The sequence below is a fragment of the Semicossyphus pulcher genome, unplaced genomic scaffold, assembly GCF_022749685.1.
Source record: "Semicossyphus pulcher isolate SPU_LCO1_2020_fin unplaced genomic scaffold, fSemPul1.0.p SCAF_11, whole genome shotgun sequence".
NCBI lineage: Eukaryota > Metazoa > Chordata > Actinopteri > Labriformes > Labridae > Semicossyphus > Semicossyphus pulcher.
In genome coordinates this window covers 12,536,407-12,548,605 of record NW_027211615.1, presented here as the reverse complement: position 1 = coordinate 12,548,605, position 12,199 = coordinate 12,536,407, and the positions used below count along the sequence as shown (strand labels likewise).

The 12,199-nt window shown below is 41.9% G+C and overlaps 1 protein-coding gene across 1 annotated transcript; it reads left to right on the top strand.

Annotated features, from left to right (window-relative positions):
• The first annotated feature begins 2,118 nt into the window (after nucleotides 1-2,118).
• gpr6 (G protein-coupled receptor 6) lies at nucleotides 2,119-3,540 on the top strand. The gene has a single exon (XM_069657472.1). It carries the CDS (start codon nucleotides 2,119-2,121, stop codon nucleotides 3,124-3,126), a length of 1,008 nt encoding a protein of 335 aa, XP_069513573.1. The 3' UTR covers nucleotides 3,127-3,540.
• Nucleotides 3,541-12,199: the final 8,659 nt, after the last annotated feature.

Genomic DNA, 12,199 nt, shown 5'->3' with positions numbered 1-12,199 from the left:
ATTTCCCCGAACACAAGAACATCACAGACCATCTGAGTCATCTGAAAATCACCAAGACATGGTGAAGTTAATGTGAGCAGAGACACTCAAAGACTGACATATTAGCAACCAAGGAACCACTAATTGACACAAAATGAATCAAATTAACGATGATGGGAAAGTAGAATTTTATCCTAAACCAAATAAACTAGTCTGTCAGGACCAACGTCTTAGCTAGCTTAGCAAAGTTTTAGTCATGCTAGCAGCCGGGCCTTGGTGATGAGTGCCAAGTTAGTTTAGTGAGGAGGTGGGATACAGGTTGCTTGTCATAGTTTCTTGGTCACAAATGTGAAAAAGATTTGATGGAAAAACGTCTGTAAACTAACAATGTTTCAGAAATGGTGCCAGTGGGTATTACTATAGCAACATACTGTTCAACTGAAATCAAATGCTGGTGGCAGTGGAAGTAGATATTAACCTCCTTTACCACGCCAGTTAAAGGCAGGAATTTAAGGTAGGACCATCCGCCCACCAGCAGTTAGCATCTAACTCACCAAAAAATACAGTCTTGAGTTGTATGGCTCATGTTCACACTTTATCGCTCAATAACTAATAAACTTCTACCTTCGACAGTCCCCCTGCAACCTTATAGTTTGGCTTCATAGTTGCCACGAGTTGCTTAACAGTGTACCTGGGGAGTCGACCACGCGCCAATGAAGAGACTGTGCCGGCAGAGGTGAGAAGCGCGTGTAAGAAGCAGTAGTTTCATTTTCTCAGTAAAAAAAAAGAAGCGCTGAAATGGGAAGGAGAAACAATCTCTCTCTCGCTCTCTCTCTACCCTGACGTCAGGCGCGTTTAAAGCTTTCCTCGCGTGTCTCCGCTCGGCCCCTCTTGTCTCCCTCCTCCTACTCCTCCTTCTCACATGCACCTTCCTCACCGAGCTGACCACCGGCCAATGCTTCACATCACCCCTGCCCTGGTTGTCCGCCCCATGCGTGGGAAGCACAACAAAATCAAGGGCTTCACTTGAGAGGTTCCACAAGAGCGAGAAAAGGGGGACAGTCTTTCTGCATCCTTTTTACTTATACTTCTTCAAGTCGGACGAGGAGCTCTGATTTCGGCGCAAATCTCAGCTCAGATCGTTTTGTCACCGAGGTAGGTAATCTTAATCTTCCTGATTGAAAAATTGTTTTACTTTAAATTGTCTCGCCGAAATATCAGAGTGATAGTTTTACTCCTTGACATAGAAGTAATTCCATGATATAAATAAGAGAAATGCAGCAACAGCATCACTTTTTAAAATGTGGATGGAAGATACTAATCTAGTTATTACACACCAAAAGCACAATTTAAATCTTAATAAAACGATATACATTATTTTTTAAAAGATGTTCGACTAGGAAGCTGATAAAACTGAATGTCATTTAGTTTCAAGGTACTGGTTTTTCTATAGATAGATTTGCTGCGATTTCAGCACCACGGACAGCTCCTGTACATAATGCTGCTGCTGCACTATTAGCCTGCTATAATTGTTTGAGAAAAAGTCAAACATAAAACTAACTTAAATGTGCAATGCAGGTGGTTTTGGACAGTAAGGTCAACATCTTAAATGCATTTGAACTAAAAAAAATTTGAATTAAAAGTTGAATTGATGATGTTTGAGTTTTGAGTTTTGCTTGAGATAATCCATTTAAATCAGTTTTATTAGAGGACTGTGCTTTCATGTGTGAAATACAAGTAGACATTTTATTTACTATTTAGTCGATATAGGGCAGCCCAAAACTTGTAGTTGAATCCATCTTCCATCCCTGTAGTCTTTCTTTAAATTAAAAGTTGGTTGTGCTGTGGATACTACAGAATCTGTAATAATCAGTATTTTGTTCATTTTTTGAATTGTAAATTTTGCATGACACATATTTTGCAATTTAATTAATTCTCTTTAATTAATTTTTTTTTTTTATGAATTTTTGCTTTGGGCTTCTTTTTTATTCAGTGTGTACTTAATTCACCAAGCTCAAGTGTCATAAAGCAACACTCCTCTAATGAAAAGAAAAGAGAATTTGCCTTCACGTAATCACTAACAATCCGATCTACTTTTTCCTGCTGCCTGTAGGACAAAAAAAACAACAGCGTGGAGATATGAACGAGTCGCTGGTGGTGAACGACTCCTCTGCGACTCCTTTGTCTGCAGAAGCTCTCTCATGGATGGAGGCAGATTCTCCAGAGCTCAACGGCAGCCTGGAGTTCTCCACCGCTCCATTAGACTTCCCCATCAACCCCTGGGACATCATGCTCTGTATGTCTGGCACTGTCATCGCCTGTGAAAACGCCATCGTGGTAGCAATCATCTTCTACACTCCCACACTAAGGACTCCTATGTTTGTGCTGATTGGGAGCCTGGCCACGGCGGACCTGCTGGCCGGCATGGGATTAATCCTGAACTTTGTGTTCCAGTATGTGATCTCTTCTGAGACTATCAGCCTTATCACTGTCGGCTTCCTGGTGGCCTCCTTCACAGCGTCCATCAGCAGCCTTTTAGCCATAACAGTGGACCGTTACTTCTCCCTCTATAATGCTCTGACTTACTTCTCTGAGAAGACGCTGCAGTACGTGCACCTGATGTTGGTGGTGACATGGGGGGTGTCTCTGTTACTTGGCTTGCTGCCGGTGCTCGGCTGGAACTGCCTGGACGACCCTTCGTCCTGTAGCATCGTTCGACCTTTGACCCGCAGCAACCTCATGCTTCTTGCCACCTCTTTCTTTGCTATCTTCATGCTAATGCTAACACTCTATTTCAAAATTTGTAAGATCGTGTGCCACCACGCCCACCAGATCGCCCTCCAGCAGCACTTTTTTGCTACGTCACATTATGTAGCCACTAAAAAAGGGGTCTCCACTTTGGCTATCATTCTAGGGACATTTGGTGCCAGCTGGCTCCCTTTTGCCATCTACTGCCTGGTCGGCGAGAAGGAGTATCCATCAGTGTATACTTATGCTACACTGCTGCCAGCCACCTACAACTCCATGATCAACCCTATCATCTACGCCTACAGAAACGCAGAGATCCAGCGCTCCATCTACATGCTCCTCTGCGGCTGCTTTCAGGCCAACAAGGCCTACAGGTCCAGGTCGCCGAGTGAAGTCTGAAAAAGGCGTGGATGTGTTTACGTTCGTGAGAAAAGACTGAGCAAAAAAGACAAACCATCCTGTGACCATTGACAATCTGCTTTCGACTGAAGGTGTGATGCTACAAATGTGTCTCTCATGCATACTGTATCTGCACTTTACTAATGTCTCAACACGTGCTAGGATGAGATTTTTGGACAATGCTGTGAACAAGAAACTTCTGTGAAAAAGACAAAAACAAACCTGTGAATGTACTAAAAATGAGAAAAGGAATGGAAAACTTGCACTTTAGTCTGTGTTTATTTTGAAATGCCAAAGCAGTATTGTAAAGCTCTTATTGTGTTGAAAAAAACGTCTGAACTTGTGAGTACCGTGTGCCATTTTTTTCTATTTTGTATGGTATTGTCTTTGATGTACATTTTTTTACATGAGGAATAAAAGGAGTGAAATCTACCTGTGGCTGCATCACGTTTCTTCACTGTAGCACGTTTCTTTGAAGGAGTCCTTGCTTTACACATGACTAGTTTTTTATATCACCTCTTTCCGCCCTCATCCTCCGGAGCACAGGTGGGTCTGTTTGACGAGGCTAAGGGCATATTGAGAAAGCAACAAGTACCCTGCGCATGGGAAATAACTTCAATTTACACCTTGACACATATGAATCCTGTTTGCACAGTATGCTGGTGTTATGTGAGAGAGATACAGAGAAAGAGAGAGAGAGTGAATAAGGCAGGCAAAGATGGAGAGATAGCACAAACGTGTGAAAACATGTGCCATGTGGTCAAGTCGCGTGCCTAGCACTTTTTATTACCTCCCCCTCAGGATGAACAGGTGTAACGTAACCTAATATACCAAACTGTTAAGTCAAACGACCACTTCTGTCTTGCATTTATTATAACTTCTTATTGGCCTTGACATATGGCTGCATTGATAAGATAAAATGCACCTTACTGTCTGAGCGTTGGCCAGGAAAAAGGTTGTTTAGACGGCCGCCTTATCTCTCTTTGCCTCATCAGCATCCACAATTATGATTCAAGAGTAAAGCGGCCACAGGCACGTGTATGTTTGTGTGACACGAGCGGTGATTATAAGTCTGTCTGCTCTCCCCGTCTGCTGCGCGCTAAAGTCTCAGAACCAATGAACCTGGCAGCCTCAGCGGCAACAAACACAGCAGTTTATCTGGCAGGCTGTTTAAACAGGTCGGAGTCGAGGCAATCACAGTGGTACAGGGAGTGTGGTAGACCAGGAGACCTGCAGGTGTTATTGGGATACACAGACAGATATCTGTTCCTTGTAAAAATGTTTTATGCCAGGCTGTTAATGCAGCATCCTACGGTGGCTGATAAGGGCCAACTCCTGTAATGACCCAAAAGATTTCTATTCGGTTTAAGGCTGCAAATACAGAAATGATGCAGACACAATAGTGCAAAACAAATTCAACAAAGGAAATGTGCTGCAAATAAAAAACATCTAATACATAAATGATGCAAAGTCAAAAACACATGAATTTACATTCTGTTTGCAGCATGTTTGCCCCTGTCAGCCACCATAGAAACGACAACAGCACACCACACTAAATGTTCAATATTTGTTAATAAAAAAAAACATTTTCATGATTTTCTTACAAGTATAAATTATTTGCATTACTATGTATTTACATGTATTTATAAATAGAAAATCTAGCTTTATGTGCATTTAGGCAAAAAAAATGAAAGCTGAATTCACAAGCTGTTAGAATGCTGAACTACCGCACCTTAGTCTCAGTCAGAGTCATAGCTTGTTTTTGGCACTCTAATCACAGGCTGCTGCTGTGGACATTTTATTACTGTCACTTTTATTGAGTCCTAGAGAAACGCTCTCTCATTTTGCTTACACTACTGTCGTATGTACAGCTGAATGACAATAAAGTTTGATTTGATTTGATTTGAATTCTATTTAGTTAGTCACACTGTCAAATTGTCATGGCTTACTGGGGCTTTTGCATAGGACATGGGCATTGTTAAAGTTATAAGTAATGCCTGTGCTTTACATAAAATTACAAGTCAAAATGCCTGCTATAAAAAAGGTAAATTAGTGCTAACCATTTTATTTAAGCACAACTTTAAATCTGTTTTAAAAGAGGAACTAAGTTTGTGTATTACCTTTTACTCTCCCTGGCGATAACTTTTTTTCCTCCCTCGCAAACTGCCTTGTAATTATGTTCCCACACGCTACCTCACATTACATGTGAATCATATTTTTATAATTTACATTGTGCAACACTCAGCTTTAACCTACAGTATGCTAAATTGTATCAAGTTGGTGCATCCTAATTTACACACAGCCTACGTATACTGTCATTGTTTAATTAGCATAGTTATGTAATTACTGAGAATGCAAGTGAAGTATTGGATTTAGTGCTCAGGACTAATTCACATACATACATTCAGTTACAGATGGATGGAACTATGATACGACACAATACAATGCGATACGATGCGATATGACAAGACGAAACAAGATATGATAAGGCCTAATAAGATACGATATGATCAGGCACAACAAGATACGTCAATATATCACATGATACATTACGACACCACACAATACGATAAGACATGATACAACACTATACGACACGATATAATACAATAAGACGCGATACAACACGACATGACACCATCCGACATGACATGAGACCATACGATACGACATGACACCATACGATAAGACATGACACGACATGACACCATACGACACGACGTGACACCATACGATACGACGTGACACCATACGATACGACATGACACCATACGACATGACATGACACCATACGATACGACATGACACCATACGATACGACATGACACCATACGATAAGACATGACACGACATGACACCATACGATACGACATGACACCATACGACACGACATGACACCATACGATACGACATGACACCATACGATACGACATGACACCATACGATAAGACATGACACGACATGACACCATACGATACGACATGACACCATACGATAAGACATGACACGACATGACACCATACGATACGACATGACACCATACGATACGACATGACACCATACGATAAGACATGACACGACATGACACCATACGATACGACATGACACCATACGATACGACATGATACCATACGATAAGACATGACACGACATGGCACCATACGATACGACATGACACCATATGATAAGACATGACACGGCATGACACCATACGATACGACATGACACCATATGATAAGACATGACACCATTAGATACAACATGACACCATACGACACGGCATGACACCATACGATACAACATGACACCATACGATAAGACATGATACAACACTATACGACACGATACAATACAATAAGACACGATACAACACGACATGACACCATACGACACGACATGAGACCATACGATAAGACATGACACGATGCGGTAAGACAAGACACGACATGACACCATACGACACGACATGCCACCATACAATACGACATGACACCATACAATAAGACACGATACAACACGACATGACACCATACGATAAGACATGACACCATTAGAAATGACATGACACCATTAGAAACGACATGACACCATACGACACGACATGACACTATACGATATGACATGACACCATACGATAAGACATGATACAACACTATACGACACGATACAATACATAGGACACGATACAACACGACATGACACCATCCGACATGACACCATACGATACGACATGACACCATACGATAAGACATGATACAACACTATACGATAAGACATGATACAACACTATACGACACGATACAATACATAGGACATGATACAACACGACATGACACCATCCGACACGACATGACACCATACGATAAGACATGATACAACACTATACGACACGATACAATACAATAAGACACGATACAACACGACATGACACCATCCGACATGACATGACACTATACGATACGACATGACACCATACGATAAGACATGACACGATATGACACGACATGACACCTTACGATACGACATGACACCATACGATAAGACATGACACGACATGACACCATACGATACGACATGACACCTTATGATACGACATGACACCATACGATAAGACATGACACGATATGACACGACATGACACCTTATGAAACGACATGACACCATACGATAATACATGACACGATATGACACGACATGACACCTTACGATACGACATGACACCATACGATAAGACATGATACAACACTATACGACACGATACAATACAATAAGACACGATACAACACGACATGACACCATACGACACGACATGACACCATACGATACGACATGACACCTTATGATACGACATGACACCATACGATAAGACATGACACGATAAGACACGACATGACGCCTTACGATACGACATGACACCATACGATAAGACATGACACCATTAGAAACGACATGACACCATACAACATGACATGACACTATACGATATGACATGACACCATACGATACGACATGACACCATACGATAAGACATGACTCCATTAGATACGACATGACACCATACGATATGACATGACACCATACAATACAACAACATCGGATACCTTACGATCTAAGTCATTATATGACATGATACAATATGATAAGACAATATGATAAGACATGATACAATATGACACGGTACAACACAATACGACACGATACAATACGTCACCATATGATACGATATGACACGACAGGATATGATACGACACAATACAGCACGATACAATATGACATGACACAAAAAGATAAGACACAATATGATAAGATACGATACAATACAATATGAAACGACGCAGTGACACACAATTCGATACAATATGACAACACAAGACATGATACAATCCAATAAGAAAGGAGTTCATTTATCTCTTGAAGTGCAAATCACAAAAGAAGAGCTTTAAAGGGATTACATTTAAGTCCAAGACACAAGTTCACAAAAGCACTTAAAATGGCCATAGTTGATATTTTCTGTGAGCAGTCACACGTGTGTGCTTCAGGAGGACTCTTTTCAAATTGACTTCAAACTGTATTTTTTAATAACTCCTGTTTTCTCTCTCTCTCGGGCAGCTCCCTCCCAGTCACGTCTCAAAAACAGCTCTCTCACAGCAGCAAAACAGGGGTCACTGCACTTGGTCCTCGTGTGGACTATCAACTGTAATAATCTCCAGTTTGAAAGCCGTGAAGCCCACAGTTTGGTTTAGGACCGATCACAAATTGGGGGAAAGGTGAGGGATGCTAGAGGCCACTAATGGACTGCACACTGCGGCCGGTGAAAGCAGGAGATGTTTGTTCAACTTGTTTTTTTCTCCACCTCAACAGATGTTGCTTTTGGTCACCCAGGAAAGCAGGCAGCCACCTGTTTGTACACAGGGCTCAGAGAGTCAACCCGAGGTGAGGGGCTAAAATAGACGTGTCACATTTAGGTAAGGTTTTTTGAATGAGCTCATTTTTAGATAACTACATTTAAAGGATAAATATGTTGTTAAAGTTGAGTTTCACAACATGGTTTTATAAACGTTGTTTATTTTTCTCTTTGGACATTTTCAACCCCTACTAACATAACACATGACTTATTTATATATTTTATTTATGAACACCTTTAATCGCCTCTTTTCATGCAATGCCATGTTTCATGGTCAAACAGTTATTACACTCAGTGATGAGAAAAATAGAAACTCAGCCACTTCAGCGGGAGAAGGCAGCACATCCTTTGATAGGAAAAGGTTTTAAACTGCCACTGTGACCATAGACGTATGATAAACAACAAGGCTGATGGGGAGATTGCCATTTACTGTGTCAACTCTTAAAATGGAGTGGATGCTTCAAACAAGAAAAATCTTATTTTTTGAAGGTCATTCTTGATCTGATAGCAGAAATTGACAGAGCAATCCTGCCTTAATGTAGACTCAAGCTTTTGATTATATCACTTGTTGTTCATGGAGCTGTAGGTGGTCAAATTTTAAATTTTTTCAAGGCACTTACAGGGCCTCCTATCCTGGTTAATTTGAAAGTTTGACTTCAAGTTTGAGAAACAGTCCAAACTACTTTGGGGCAGCTGAAACAAGCTGTAAACACAAAACAGAGATGTCAGAGAGTTGTGTTTCTGGCCACCTGAAGAATTGTATCTTCCTTTTAGCTCTGCTTTTGGTCTCCACCTGCTTCCCTGGGGCATGTCTCTCTCTCTTTAGCAACTAAATACACCGGTATGTTCACCAGCTAGCATTTTAGCTGATTAGTGCTGAGGAGAACTGCAGAGTCGGGTTACATAAATCTACACTAAATGCATGTTTTGGCCTTTTATGCCTTTGCTGACAAAAAGAAGAAGGTGAATAGTGTCGGAAGCAGGGGGGTGACGGGGGTGGAAGTCGAATCCGGGGCTGCGGCATGACGACTGTGGCCTCTGTATATGGGACGAGCAATTTAACCATTGGGCGAGAAACCTTTTGCTAATATTGTAACAATCAGCCACAGTAAGCAGTCTACAGAGCTTTATGTTACATCTTTATTTATGAGTGATACGTAGCGACATTTATCGGAGGGGTGAAGACACTACTCGGCAGGGGATTCTCCTCTACTCTGCTGGGCGCACCTCTGGTCACACCTTAAAGTGTAAGGTCAAACACTTACAGCAGCTTATTTCATCAAGAAAAACATTTAAAACATTAAATGTATTTCTAAGTCTGTGTCATCTCTTCTCAACCGCAGCTGTATTATAGCCGAGGTTAACAGCATTGAAATCTGCCTGTAGTGCCTTCACTTTGATTTTACATCCATTAGACTAAACAGAGGCTGGTAGCGGTGTCTGAATTATGTAATGCTTGATCAGGGCAGACCTGGGCAGCTCTCCAGGCAATTACCAAAGTACACAGTCCAATGATTCCCTCATTAATAACATTAATTACGGCGGTGTAGCAAATGCTTTCCATAGAAACATTACTATTACTCAGTTAGCCATTAGGTCGATGGAAAAGGCTTTGATGTTATTGATTGCATAATCGCACAAATTGCTGGTTGTTGCTTCCCTCCTGGTTTGTCGATTCATTTTCACGTGGAGGTGGGGTCGCAGGAATGTTTGAGGTACGAATGGTTGTAGAAAAAAAACAGCCATTAAAAAAAATCAATAGTGCCGTTCAGTTTTGATCGTGCTCCCTGTGGCGAGCGCAGGGGGATCGGCACACACACAGACAAAGACACACGTTTTATCTCTTGGATAAGCAGAGACGAGCCCGCATCGGCTACATGAAATCTGCTTTGCAATAAAATCTGTTCTGCCCTCTGTCCCTCTGCATGTGGCCTGTTCAAACACTACTGTGTGTGTGTGTGTTACAGAATGAGTGTGTGTGTGTGTGCACGTGTTGGCACAGGGCAGTACTGTATGAGTGTGCTTGTTAGTAGCTTGGTACCTACCAGGATTTGTCATGGCTAATTTACCAGATTGCGAGTGGGTGTGGAGTGCATGTGCTGCCCGTAAACTGTCTGTATTGTGTCCTGTATATGCTACCTGCATGCTGTGTGAAGGTGTCAGAGGGAGTAAGTGTGTTTTAGAGAGAGGCAGAGCAGCCCTACACCAGGGACCAGGGACATTAACTCCTCTCTCACTGGTTTCTCGGAAAACACTCTGTGGTGAGAGGGACATTTTTCAAGGTACAACAAGCTTAATAATAAGTTGTGGACCGCGACACACTGTGAAAAGGTGTTCGATTAGTGATGATCACATGATCATGACAGATAATGACAAAGCACAGCGGCCAAACATTGGGCGCTGGTTTAGCTCAGTTGGTAGAGCGGGCGCCCCATGTACAGAGGCTACAGTCCTCATGGCGCTGATCGCAGGCTCAGCTCCCAGTCTGCTGATACATTTAGTGCATGTCATCCCCCACTCTCTACTCCCCACATTTCCTGTCTCTCTTCATCTGTCCTTTATTATAAAGGCAAAAGAGCCAATGTGAATAACATTACCTCTGTTTGCTCATTTTGTTGTAATTGTAATTCTTGCTTAAAGTGCTGTATTTTCTATCCTGGTGAGTGCAGTTTGCTGCGTGATGCATTATTAATGGTGCATGTTTTGCAGCGCTGAACTGTCAGTAAAACCTAACCTGAGTCAACTCATCCATCCATACATCCATCCATTATGTAACGCTTATCCTGTTTAGGGTCGAGGGGGGCTGGAGCCAATCCCAGCTGTCATTGGGGCGAGAGGCGTGGTACACCCATCACAGGGCCGACACATATAGAGACAGACAACCACTCACGCTCACATTCACACCTATGGGTAATTTTATTTTAACGAGCCTGTCTTTGGAAGGAAGCCTGGAGGTAACCCACGCATGCACGGGGAGAACACGCAAACTCTACACAGAAAGGCCTTCTTTGTCTGAACTGGGGTTCGAACCAGGAACCTTAGCTTTTAAGTGACAGCGCTAACCACTGCACCACCGTGCGTCAAATTAAGTATGGAATTAGTGTCATAGAAACAAATACCTGTGCACATTAAACACGTATCCTGACTATTGGCTGTGAGGATCAAAGGGCGTTATAATGCAGAATAAAATGATAAATAACAACACCAGTTTAACAACTTCCTGGAGGAAATTCTGTACTGAATCGTGAATCAACTGGGGTCAACAGGGGTCACTATCAAACTCCTTGAAACATTTTTCCCCCCACGTTTTAAACTTTAAAAGTGGAAAGGAATGAAAGTCTCCAGTCACGCTGCACAACTGTTTTCATATTACTTGCTGTGTTACATAAGTGAGAGAGACGAGGGGCTCGGACACTGCAAGTTATTAAAAACTACTGTGCTTGTGTGGGTCTTTATTTGGAGGAAGTCTCTGTAGAAAGTAGAAAATCAAACATTAACTGTCTCTATTTTTGGAGCCATTTGTCCCCCATTGACCGCAGGAAATTTCCTGCATTTTTTCAGTTTTTTACCCTGCTAGGGGCCCAGCTGAGCATCACATTGGATTTGTCAAGAAATTCAATGTGATGCTGTGAACAATTTGAAACGTTAAATGGGCTCGTTCAGTGTTAT